We start from the raw sequence: 13,331 nt of genomic DNA, 5'->3' as shown, positions 1-13,331 counted from the left end.
CACAGTTTGTTGTTCACTGACTCTCACCTGAGTGTCTGTCAATGTGTGCTGTTGCTTCCTGTCAGTTTAAACATGAAACCTCTTAGTGCGCTAACTTCAGCTTCTACTACCACCTGAACTCACCTGAGTCAACAGTCATGTGACAGTTACTGTGTACTGTGTAAGTGATAATAATAATAAATGTATCCCTCTTTTTACAACAGAGACACATTAAAAATCATCTACAACAAGAAAACAGAAGAACATAAACAGGAAGTACAATCAGGTTTTTGGTTGATGGTTTTCATATTTTCACAGTAAAACCATTTACAGTTTAAGTTGTAAAAATTTTAAGATTTATAATAATATATATAATAATAATATAGTTTTTATAATATTTGTAATATTATTCAACATGAATGTGATGAAGTATTTTCATTTGTCAGGCACTTTATTTTATAAACAATAAAATTCTGAATTGATTTTGTGAAAATTCAAAATTATATTTTTGGGCATAGACAAGAATAAAAAGCTGTAATGGATCAGTACTGGTGCTGATATTGATCCTATTGATCTGATCAGGTATTGGGTGATCAGAGTCAGGTTTTACTGTTATTGTATTTATCTCTTTATACTGATGTCAGATCAGTTCTGTGTATCACAGACGGAGTTCAGGATCAGAAAACCTTTTTCTCTCCTAAAATAAGTGAAAAGTTAGAAACTTCAGGTGGGAAAATGTCACTTTGAATAAATTCACTGGAACTGTAGATTTAAAATGTTATTGAAGATTGAAGATATTGCCATTGTTTCCAAACCTTCTTTTTCACAGAGATGCATCACACTTCATAAGTTTATTATTACATAAAATCACATGTGCTTTCTGTCTGATCTAATGTGATTCTGTTGTTGAAGCCACCTGCTGAACTTTAACCCCCAACTGTACAAACTGCAGAGGTCAATGACCCCAACTGTATTCACAGGCTTTGATTCAGCCAATCAGAGCAGAGTACACTCTCACTGTCTGATGACTTTCTGCTCGTCTTCTTGTTCTTCTTCTTGTGTCTCTGCGGTTGGACGATGCACACCAAAGGAAACTCCTGGTAAGACCCCCCCTCATTTTATTTACTAATTTAATTATTAAGTTTTCTCTGTCGTCTCTCTGACTGAACTCAGATCAGACTCTGATTCTGTCTGCTGAATCAATCATCCATATCCTGAAATCACTGGAAATCTGAAATTAATTTCAGTCTAAATTACAATGGGGTTAACCCTAACCCTCAACTTTGTCAAAAGTTAAAAACATAAATACATTATTGACCAAACATTCTGTTTCAGCCTCTGAATAATTACGATTTTCAATTTCATATCGCAGCAAACTGAATATCTTTATTATTTGTTTTCATCGTTATTTATTTTAATGTTTCAATTGAGAAAATAATCTTCAGATTAATCGATAATGAAAATAATCGTTGGTTTGATGTTTGTATTAACCTCAACTGTTTTATGAATTCATAAAAAGCCTCAGTTACTGACAATGTCCTCTGGAGTTTAAAGGCTCTGATTGTGAAACATGAAAAGCCAGATTAAAGCAACTACAAGGAACTTTCATTTTGTGTTGATTTTGGCGGTGTCACCACCTTGTCTTATAAAGATCTCGATCTAGCTAGCACGCGCATTTGTTTTGGAAGCGAGTGAAAGAAAGATGCAACCCAACCCCTGCGTTAGACTCTGAATGTCTTCTTAGCAACAACAAAAACGCAATATGCAATAGCCATAGTGATTAACTAGTACCTACCAACTAAAGTCAAACTTAGCCAAGCTAATGTTACCTAAAGCCTAGCCACACAAAGCTAACATTACCGAAAGTCAGTCTTGGCAATCAAAGCTTGCTACACAAACTGGAAGGGCTGGAATAGGTTTACTCCCTTCAGTGGTCAAGCCTCTTAACAAAGCTTTGCTTGACAAACACAGCTAACGTTAGTTACATTCAACTAACATGAGCCAAAGCGTTAGCTAGCTTTTTTTTAGCCATCAATGTTAATTCATATATTGACGTAAAACAAGTCTTGCAATGTATTTCATAAATAGAATAGACATATTACATACCTGTCCAGGAGGAAGAGGGCCAATTCAGGATTGGTTTTGAATCCTTTGAAATCTGTAACCCGCTCCATTTGTTGAATGTTTGGGGTAGCCTTCCACAACCTTCTCACAATACTTTGCCGAACTTTTTGCCCATTCCTCCTGACAGAATCGGTGTAACTCGGTCAGGTTTGTGGGCCTCCTTACTAGAACAGACCTTTTCAGTTCAGTCGATAAATTCTTAATTGGATTCAGGTCAGGGCTTTGTGATGGCCACTCAGATACTTTTACTTCGTTGTCTCTGAGCTATTTTGTCACAACTTTGGCGGTATGTTTAGGATTGTTGTCCTGCTGGGAGACCCAATTACGACTGAGTTCCAAATTTCTAGCTGATGTCTTGAGATGTTGCTCAGTACTTGCAGATAATCGTCCTTCCTCATGATGCCATCTATTTATGGAGTGTACCAGTCCCATTTCCAGCAAAACAACCACAACATGAAGCTGCCACCCCTATGCTTCACAGTTGGGATGGTGTTATTTGCATGGAAAGTCTCAAGAGAACCCTCCTCCAAAAGGGTATGTCTTTGTTCTGGTGATCATCTGCAAACTTCATTTATTCATTGCTTTTTTTATGCAGAAGGGCTTGGTAGGGGGTTCTTCAGCGAAGAGACATCCTCTCAGGCCTTAGTGATGTAGGGCTCTCATAATAGTGGATTTAGATACATACCTGGAGGTGGAGGTACCTTGTGCCTCCAACTCCTTCACCATCTCCTTTGTTGCTGTCTTGGGGTTCAGTTGAAGCTTTTGGGCCAAGGTTCGTTCAGCCCTAGGGAATAATTTTCTCCTTCTTTCTTTTATACCTGCATTCACTGTTTTGCACAGACACTCATGGGACCTTCAGTCCGTGGAGATTGCTCCTGAGGAGAAACCAGGCTTGTGGAGGGTCACAATTCTTTTTCGGAGGTCTTTGCTAAATTGCTTGGATTTTCGCCATGGTATCAAGTGCAAAAAGGCACTGACTCTAAGTGTAGGCCCTTAAATGCAGGTGCATTCCCAAATAGCTTCTAATTATGACAATTGGCCTATCAGAAGCGTCCAGTAATTCCATCAATTTCTGGAATCTTCCATACAGTTTAAAGAGACAGTCAACTTAGTGTATACTGAAAATCTGTTCTAGTAAACAAAAGCTGAAATATATGTCCTTCTTGACTATTATTTTGAAATGATATCTTATGGAAATATAGTAGATACCCTATTGGAAAAGAAGTTTTTCCTCTCCACTGTCTCCATAGTGCTGGCTCATGGTGGGAACTGTTGGGTCTCTGTAATAACATTATAAAGAGTCGGTCTAGACCTACTCTATTTGTAAAGTGTCATGAGATGACGTTTGTTGTGATTTGGCGCTATATAAATAAAATTGAATTGAACTGAATTGAATATTGACTTAACCCAAGAAATGTATGATAACATGAAATATGTGGAGTTTGAATGTCTTAAGCCTAGGTGTATTTAAATATATGGCTTCAACTGTATCTGACTGATTGAATTAACAGCTGTAGATAATAAAACTGACACACCCTATTTTTTAGAAGCTAACCAAATACTGAAGGTTTTTATTGATTTATGAGTGAAAGTTTAACTAGAGAATGTACAAAATGAACATGACGAGAGATCAGTAAACGTCTCACTCTGTTGGAGTTGATGGGACTACAAAACACTGTAGAGTGGAGCTTCTTCCCTCACAGATGATCTTTGGTAGAGTGCAGTAAAGAAACCCAGTAGTTTCTATTATAGTATTTATTTTTAGGAAATGGTATTTCTACTTTTACTAGGATCATAATACTTCTTCCATCAATGTGTGTATCTCAAGATAACTGGTATAACATATTACTATTTATTCATACATTCATATATAACATAACATTGACATATAAGAAACATAGCTTTCAGCTCAGATTTCAAACAGACACACATATAAAGTTCTGACACTTTAACATCACAGAAACATTTGTCTCACACAATCAGACCCTTTAAACTCCAGAGGAGGAAGACATCGTCAGTAACTGAGAGCTTTATGACTCTCTGTTATTATCAGAAAATAGATTAGTTCAGCTTTCATCTGCCTGTCAGTCTGTTTGTTGAACTGTAAAGTTTTGATCTTTGAACCTGAGCTGCAGTTCAACTCAGTTTTTACAGTTTCTTCAGTAAAAATGTGCTGATGGGTCACTTTTCTTTATGTTTCCGCTGAAGATAAAAAGCTTTTAGTTTGTTAATCATCTCTGAAGTGTCTTCATGTTCATTTCTATCTTCCTGCTTCACTAAGAACATGTGATTATCAGAAACTGTAACTTTAAAGTTTTATTTTCTTGAAAGTTCTAAAGAGTTTTCAGCTGGAGAGTCCTCAGGGACTTATTGGGACAGCCTGATAATAAGGAATTGCAATAATCCAGCCTAGACGTGACAAATGCATGGACTAATTTTTCTGCATCTGTTTGAGACAGGATCTTCCTGATTTTTGCAATGTTACGAAGGTGAAAGAAGGCAGTCCTTGAAGTTTGGTTTACGTGGGAGTTAAAGGACATGTCCTGATCAAAGACAACTCCGAGATTCCTCACGGTGGCGCTGGAGGCCAGGGCAATGCCATCTAGGGTAACAATATCCTTAGATACTGTGTTTCTGAGGTGTTCAGGGCCAAGAACAATAACTTCTGTCTTGTCCGAGTTCAACATCAGATAATTACAGGTCATCCAGGTCTTTATGTCCTTAAGGCATGCTTGGAGCTTGGCTAACTGGTAAGGTTCTTCTGGCTTGATCGATAAATATAGCTGGGTATCATCCGCATAGCAATGGAAATGTATGGAGTGTTTTGGTCCAAGCACAGAACCTTGTGGAACTCCATGACTGCCTTTGACGTACATGGAGGATTCATCGTTAACATGTACAAACTGAGAGCGATCTGATAAATACGACTTAAACCAGCTTAGTGCGGTTCCTTTGATGCCAATTAAATGTTCCAGTCTCTGTAATAGGATATGATGGTCAATGGTGTCAAATGCAGCACTAAGGTCTAACAAAACAAGTATAGAGACAAGTCCCTTGTCCGATGCAGTTAGAAAGTAATTTGTAACTTTCACCAGTGCTGTCTCTGTGCTATGATGAGCTCTGAAACCTGACTGAAAGTCCTCAAGCTACTTATTGTCATGTAGAAAATCACACAGCTGGTTGGCGACTGCTTTCTCAAGAATCTTGGAGAGAAAGGGAAGGTTAGATATAGGTCTATAGTTGGCTAAAACCTTTGGATCAAGTGTGGGCTTTTTAAGAAGAGGTTTAATTACAGCTACTTTAAAGGACTGAGGTACGTAGCCTGTTAATAAAGACAGATTGATCATGTCTAGTAAAGAAGTGCTGACTAAAGTTAAAACCTCTTTAAGCAGCCAGGTTGGGATGGGGTCTAAGAGACAAGTTGATGGCTTAGATGAAGAGATGATTTTAGTAATTAGGTGAAGGTCAATGGGAGAAAAGCAGTCTAAATATACATCAGGTTTTACAGCTATTTGTGAGATTCCTGTGTTTGGAGGTAAGGTACCACCTGAAGACAGGAGGTAATCAATTCTGTCTCTAATAGTTAGAATTTTATCATTAAAGAAGCTCATGAAATCATTACTACTGAGGGTTATAGGAATACATGGCTCCATAGAGCTGTGACTCTCTGTCAGTCTGGCTACAGTGCTGAAGAGAAACCTGGGGTTTTTCTTGTTCTCTTCTATTAATGATGAGTAATAGGCTCCTCTGGCTTTACAGAGGGCCTTCCTATAAGGGTTATTCTAAGACTATCTGGCCAAATTAAACGTGATTCCTCCAGTTTGGTGGAGTGCCATTTCCTTTCAAGTTTCTCCACTGTTTGCTTTAATTTGCGGGTTAGGGTGTTATACCATGGAGCTGACTTTCTTTGTTTTAGTTGAACTTCCAACTATGGTTCAGGGGCTGATTGGGTCACAGAACGCCCAAAACTTGATGACATTTATCTCCCCTGGTTGGCCAGTGTCGACGCAGAAAAAGAAAAGATGGCACACAGAGCTCAGGTGAGAATGCTGAACTTCATTTGTACAAGAATCTGACTTACATATGAATTCAAACTGCAAAGCAGGTAGGCTGTGAAGAGAGTCTTTCACGTTTTTAATGTTTGATATTTATCAAAACATTTATTAGTTGTGATACTGTGGACATGTACATATACAGTGTTATTTATTATATTTATATTTTATCACTCAGGACAAAGGGTTACTGCTACATCTTGAAGTGAGTTTGCAACTGAAATGTCTAAGTGACTCGAATATAGTGACTAAGTGAAAGTGTCAGAAGTCAAAATGGTATTCTGAGCAAAGAGGGGCTTTCTCAGAGTCAAATTATGGCCAGACTAAAGGTATAAGAAGTGAACGTAACCACCGTGACATCACCCATTGTTTTGTGGACTACCGTTTTGAAGCCTTGGTATTTCTCTGTCTTGGTTTTTTGGAACCAGAAGTAACCAGAACCTGAGGACACTAAGCAGGCCTACCTACCCCAGTAATCTGACTGCACCTGGCTCCTGGCTACGCCGTGCGAAGTTACTTGTAAATGTACTTAACGTATATAATGAACAGCCGACTCCTAGAGTGTCTTTTAGTACAAGATTCAATCACAAGGCAGCTCTGCCCATAAAGCACCCTGCTTTATTGTCTATTTTACTCTAAATAGGACCATAATTTACTGAATGAACATCATGCTGTATTGAAGAAGACTTGAAACTAGCGACTGAGACCATAAACTCATGAGGAAAATGTTTACTGAGGTAATAAATTATGTGAGAAGTAGGGTAATTTTCTCATAGACTTCTATACAATCAGACTTCTTTTTGCAACAGGTGTTGTTGCCCCCTGCTGGTCGTTAGAAAGAATGCATGTTTCTGCATTGGCTTCACTTTTCAGATCCAGTTTCATTACCCATGCTGGCAAGCCGGGTTGCCAGTAATCCACGGTTAACGACTCTGATACATTCATTTCACCGTTCACCAAAAATATGAGCCTGTTCAGTGAATGCCGCTCTTTTAGTGCATTGTTCAACTCTCCCATCTCTCCTCGGAGAGGGAGCTTTATCTCCTTGCCTTGTTAATTCCATTTAGTATACATCCATAAACTGTTTCTTTCCATTTATTCATTTCTGGTGTTTGTGGGCTAAGAAGAAGAAATATGTTGATTCTGCACTATTTTTAGGTCGGCAATCAAACTTAAGTAAATTTGTGGCATTGACCAAGTGAACTCCTTCGTCCAAAAGGTCAGATGTCTTTGAGTTGTGTCCTTCCATCGAAGCATGCGTTCAGATGACACTCAGGTGGAGTCCTCATCGGAGGCTCGTTCAATGAACTCAGCTTGCAGCCGGTGTTCACCTGTTCTAAATATGGCTGCGCCTCAAGTTTCCAGCAGGTCATTGCTCACTAAGCAGCATTGTGATAGTGGGAAAGATGGCATCAGAACTACGTGAAAGTGTCAGAAGTCAAATTGGTATTCTGAGCAAAGAGGGGCTTTCTCAGAGTCAAATTTTCATCCTGGTTGTAAAGGTTCACCACCAACAAAACCTTACACCTTTAGAACATTGTCAGGTCATGCTGGGATAACATGGGTCATCAGGTTTGGCACAAACTTGTGGAGTCCATGCCAGCTGGAGTGCATGCTGTCATTAAAGCAAAAGGGGGACATACCAAAGACTAAGATTCTCTGAAATCCCTGAACGTTCAAAGATTCAACTTTTCACTCAAATTGTTAAGCTGATATTATCATTTGTAATGAAAAAAAGTGTTACATTCAGGCAAAACAGAAGATATTGCTTAGTGGTCTCAGACCCCACTGTATGTTTAGCAGTTAGGCCAACACAATGAAAAGTTGTATTGTCTATTGTCTTCCTCAGCTGCCGTAGTGTTGTGTACAACTGGGCAATGTTTGGACTCTGCAGCTGCTTTACTTACAAATTACACATTAAGACTGTGCGTGGTTTGTAGGGTCTGCAAGGCTACAGCTGGACCCTTCTCAAATGAACCTGTGCTGTGACAGCAATGCCCCCCCCCCCCTCTTCTAGTATGTAGTTACCTCACCCTCTCTCTCCCATCAGCTGCTGCTCATTTGAGGACTACAAACTGACCACTGAGTGGCTGTTGAACCACACGAGTCACCGTCCAAAGGTTGCAGTGATCTGTGGTTCAGGACTTGGTCTGCTGGCTGACGGAGCCGCTAACAAACAGACCTTTAGGTATCAGGACATCCCCAACTTTCCCGTCAGCACAGGTGAGTTGGCCCTGCCCACAATTTATGAAATTCTCTCTCTCTCTCTCTCTCTCTCTCTCTGTCTTTCTGATATAATGTCTCTCTCTCAGTCACGGGTCATGAAGGCTGTCTGGTGTTTGGGACGATTGAGGACACTTCCTGTGTCTTCATGCAGGGTCACTTCCACCTGTACGAAGGTTACTCCCTCTGCCAGGTGAGTCCTGATCACTCGCAGTACTGTCCCAATCCAATAACGCGACCAAGTATTCTTGCTTTGCCCATTTTACCCAGTATGCTGTAGGAGCTGACTTGTAGTATCCCAGCATGCAATTCACATAACCAGCAGTAATGGTGGAGAATGAGTGTTTTAATTTTCATTCTACAGCTGTTATTGTATCAAAAGATTTAATTCTGAGATTTCAGATGAGAAATGTTGCACAGTTGATATAAAATACACTTAAGGCAGTTAATTAACACAAAGCCATGCAGCTATAAAAAATTCAAGGCCATCCAATCTTTGATGTTCTTGAGACAGTCAAACAACAGTTTTAAAAATGTTGAATCTTTCTGTTTCAAAGGCAGGTAAATTTGTGTATTGTCTGCGTAACAGTGGAACGAGATGCCATATTGAGGAGAGTATATAAAGGGGAAAGACCTCTGAGGGACTCCACAACGGAGAGGCGTTGAGGAAGATATAGAGTCATCCCGAGCTCTCTGTTCTCAGAATACAGGAAGAAGAAGTCAGCAGGCTGCAGGGCCTTTTCCTATCGTGACCCCTTCCTCACTCATCTTTTCGCCTTAACTTTCAGTTAGCTGCTTATTCTTGATGACCTTGTACCTATTGCCATTATCCTTCTGGGGCATCGTCTCGGTCTCAATGAATGTATTCAGCCGACGAGGATATTGTTTCTGAAAACTGCTGCATCTCTCTCTCTGTCTCTCTTTCTCTCTCTCTGTCTCTCTCTCTCTCTGTCTGTCTCTGTCTGTCTCTCTCTCTCTCTCTCTCTCTGCCTTCAACATCTGGTTAGGGTTACATTACAGGACACTGACTGTTCACCTCTCTGTCTGTCTACCTGTCTCAGGTGACATTCCCTGTGAGGATCTTTAAGCTGATGGGGGTGGAGTCTGTGCTGGTGACAAACGCCTCTGGAGGAATCTGTCCCGATTTTAAAGTCGGTGACATCATGATCATCAAAGACCACATTAACCTGCCAGGATTCGCCGGACAACACCCGCTGTGTGGACCCAACGATGAGCGGTGAGACAGGAGGACAGACAGGGGGACAGACAGAGAGAGAGACAGGAGGAGACAGAGATGATTCTATATGAGCCTGTCTATCTGTCTGTAGTTTTGGGATCAGATTTCCCTGTATGTCTGACTGCCTGTCTCTCTGTCTGTAGTTTTGGGATCAGGTTTCCCTGTATGTCTGATGCGTACAGTAAGGATCTGAGGCGGTTGGCGTTGGATGTGGGCTCTGAGCTCGGCTGCAGTGATTTCATCAGAGAGGGAGTTTACTGTATGGTGAGCGGACCAAACTTCGAAACCATCGCTGAGGCCAGAATGCTGCTGATCCTGGGCTGTGACTCTGTGGGTAAGACACTAAGAGAGGTAGACACTCTGTCTTCAGTAATTGGTCATCAAGGGGGGACCTTCCTGGTTAGCATGTTGATAATTAACAAGTCTTAATGAGCCTTGTTAGTGAGTCAGCAGGGAGAGCAGTGATTGGTTCTCAGTGTGACTGTCATTGGAGTGTTGATCTGACCTGAGATCAGATCCAGACAGAACATAATTAACATTGTTTTTCATTCTTTGATGACCTGTTACAGCAGCACAGCAGGGGCTTCTGAGAGTTTTAGTGTGGAAACCTGAAGGGTCTCATTCTGTCTCCTGATTGTAACTGTGTCTTCAGTCTGCTGTTGCAACGTCCAGGATCTGGGGTCTGCGCTTTTTAGGGGTCCTAAAGGGAGTTTTCAATGAGAGGTTTCAATGGGCCTTCAGGTAGCTCTAGAGGTTATCAAGGGGTCCTTAAGAGGTTTAGGGACTCCTGGAGAGATGTCTCTGGACCTGTTTTTGCTCAAGAGCTTCTTAGTAGAGGTTCAAAGGTTCTTGGACAAGGTTCTATGGGTCATTTAATAGAATCTAGGAGTCCTTGAGAAGATTGTGGGGTTCTTTAAGAAGGGTCATTTAAAATGTTATTTTGGGGGTTAGAGTTACTTGAGAAGGGTCAAGAGTGAGGAGGATCTAGGATTCTTAAAGATCAGATTTCAATAATGGTGGTACAGCTGAGTTCTCAGTTGAACAGCCTCATTTTGCACACTGTTTATCAACAGTGTCATGTGGATTGTGGATCAAAAAACAGCAGAATGAACTCAGATCTCAGTTATTCAGTGAATGACTCATCAGCGTTAACAGCAGCAGACCGAAGGACAAGCACATGATGGGTTTGTTTCAGCAGGAACCAGAACATCAGCAGGTTCTCATTAAATGTGTCTGCTAATTTAATATTAATGAGACAGAGTGGAACCCTGTAGCTCAACAAACTTCTAAATACAATCAGGATGGTTAACGAAGTCACATGATGCACGTCTCCTGATGTGTTTACACTGACTATTAAATACTGTTCTGTTCTCACCTGCTGCCAGCACTGGAACCAGTTTACATAACTGCTTTGATCAGGTGGTAATTATAATGGAGTTTTAAATATGCATTGAGGTTGAATAGATGGTGTTCAATTTAGAGGAAAGAGAAACATTTCTATTATACAACAATTACTTTTATTATTTATTTCACTGATTTAATTTAATTTTTCCCTTTGGGACAAATTGTAGCAGAACGTTTTCTATCCTTTCTTTTTCTGTTTAAGTGCACAGTAATGCAGGTTGCTCAAATCACAACAAAATCAGAAAACTAAAGTTAAAATGAAGGTTATAAGCCATAATAAGAATAGATTTATTCTCATTCATATTACATTTTTACATTGTCTCCTCCTCAGGTATGAGTACAGTTCCTGAAGTGACGGTGGCAAAGCACTGTGGACTCAGAGTTCTTGGTCTGTCCCTCATCACCAACAAGGTCAGTTATTAAAATGATAACCGCGTGTCTGATGTGATGGCAGTGACGAAAAACAACAATTCAAATAGACTCTTAACCCAGCCATGAACGGCATTTTTGCCCTGCTTTCATTAGGACTGTGTGACGGCTCTGACATAGCTGTGTGATGGCTGTGATGTGGCCGTGATGTGGCTGTGTGACGGCTGTATGACAGCTGTGACGTGGCTGTGTGACAGCTGTGATGTGGCTGTGTGACAGCTGTGACGTGGCCGTGATGTGGCTGTGTGACGGCTGTGTGACAGCTGTGATGTGGCTGTGTGACAGCTGTGACGTGTCTGTGTGACAGCTGTGATGTGGCTGTGTGTGTGACAGCTGTGACGTGGTCGTGATTTGGCTGTGTGACGGCTGTGTGACAGCTGTGACGTGGCTGTGTGACAGCTGTGATGTGGCTCTGACATTGACATACCTCTGTCATGCTGCAGGTGTCTCTGGACTACAGTCGGGAGGAGAAGGTGAACCACGAGGAGGTTCTTCAGATCAGTAAGATGAGGGCGGAAGTTCTGCAGAAACTTGTCACCACGCTGATCTCTCGATGCCAGCAGCAGAGCATCAACACCCACTGACGGATCAACAGAACCACAGAGGAGTCCACCTCCCCACTCATCACTGTCAACATCTACAACAATGTCTAATATCTGTCTGTAAATGTTCTCTCAGTGTCATCTGTTCTGTTATTGTCAGTGTAAACTGCAGGAGAGTTTGTAACTCTGTTGTAGTTTTATGCTGTGTTTCAGCTTTTAACTGAGTTCACAATAAAACTGTCCTTTAAATGATTGAAGACTCTGATTATACATCAGGACAAACTGAGATGAAATGTTTTTTATTTTGATCATCTCAACTTATCACTTATAAGCAGCAGAGAAACTATCAACAAATGATTTATAACACACTGTAATGTAGTTATAATGTCCTCCAAACAACAAGTGATGTGTTGTCAACAACCACAACTCCTCCTATAAAGAATCTGGATAAACAGTTAATGAATGATTGATGATATAATACATGTTGTCAGAAACATTTGTTAACTGTATATACACAAACTAATCATTAACAGGTGAGTTTAAAACTTCATGAATGTGTTTAAAACTCATGAACATGTGGAGCCTAAAGCTTCATTCTTGACCTCAGAAATAAGTCTGACTCAAAAATCTCAACTCACGGTCTTCTTACTAGATGTCTTCCAGAGCTTTCAGCCTCATGTTGTGCCCTGTGAGAGGTGAAAAATAAATACTTTGTTTTTACTCATGATGTGTGTGTGTGTGTAGACCTGGATGTCTCTGAGCAAAGCTTCCAGCTCTGTTTCGTCCATGAACCCACTGTCATCCTGAAACACAAACAGGTCAAAGGTCATCAGTTCCTTCAGAGCTTCAGATGAGACATATTCAGTCCAACAACACTGGATCCTACATTTCCCATGATGCACCTTGAAAGTGTTTTTCATTAGAGCCTCCTGCGTCTTTAAACTCCTCCAACATTATAACCCTGACAACCTGCATCACCATGACATCATCGTCAGAGCCAACTGAAAACATTTAAATACAAACAGTTTAATTAATTAGAGTTCATTGATAGACACTTAATGAAACGAAAGCGATTAATCAGACGGAGAAATATTAACTGACCTGATCATAGAGATCAAACACCCTGTCAAACTGATGTCTGGACATCTTTACTCCCTGAGAGACAGACAGGCAGTCAGACAGGCAGGTAGTCAGATGCATGTTGTGATATAAAGTAATAATAAACAACATTTTGGAATTATTTTGTTTAAAATGAACACTTGAATAAAAATTAATAATGTTAATGTGATAAATCAAAGATTTCAGCAGCTATACCAACTGCTCAGCGTTCCTCTTGGTGGT

General features: G+C 40.4%; 1 protein-coding gene across 1 annotated transcript; it reads left to right on the top strand.

Annotated features, from left to right (window-relative positions):
* Nucleotides 1-1,056: 1,056 nt before the first annotated feature.
* Nucleotides 1,057-12,032, top strand: pnp4b (purine nucleoside phosphorylase 4b). The gene is made up of 7 exons (XM_070911322.1): nucleotides 1,057-1,079; nucleotides 8,206-8,378; nucleotides 8,468-8,571; nucleotides 9,440-9,615; nucleotides 9,759-9,949; nucleotides 11,351-11,430; nucleotides 11,892-12,032. Exons 1-7 carry the CDS (start codon nucleotides 1,057-1,059, stop codon nucleotides 12,030-12,032), a joined length of 888 nt encoding a protein of 295 aa, XP_070767423.1.
* Nucleotides 12,033-13,331: the final 1,299 nt, after the last annotated feature.

Source organism: Enoplosus armatus, chromosome 9, assembly GCF_043641665.1.
Source record: "Enoplosus armatus isolate fEnoArm2 chromosome 9, fEnoArm2.hap1, whole genome shotgun sequence".
Taxonomy (NCBI): Eukaryota; Metazoa; Chordata; class Actinopteri; order Centrarchiformes; family Enoplosidae; genus Enoplosus; species Enoplosus armatus.
This window is presented reverse-complemented; position numbering and strand designations above follow the sequence as displayed.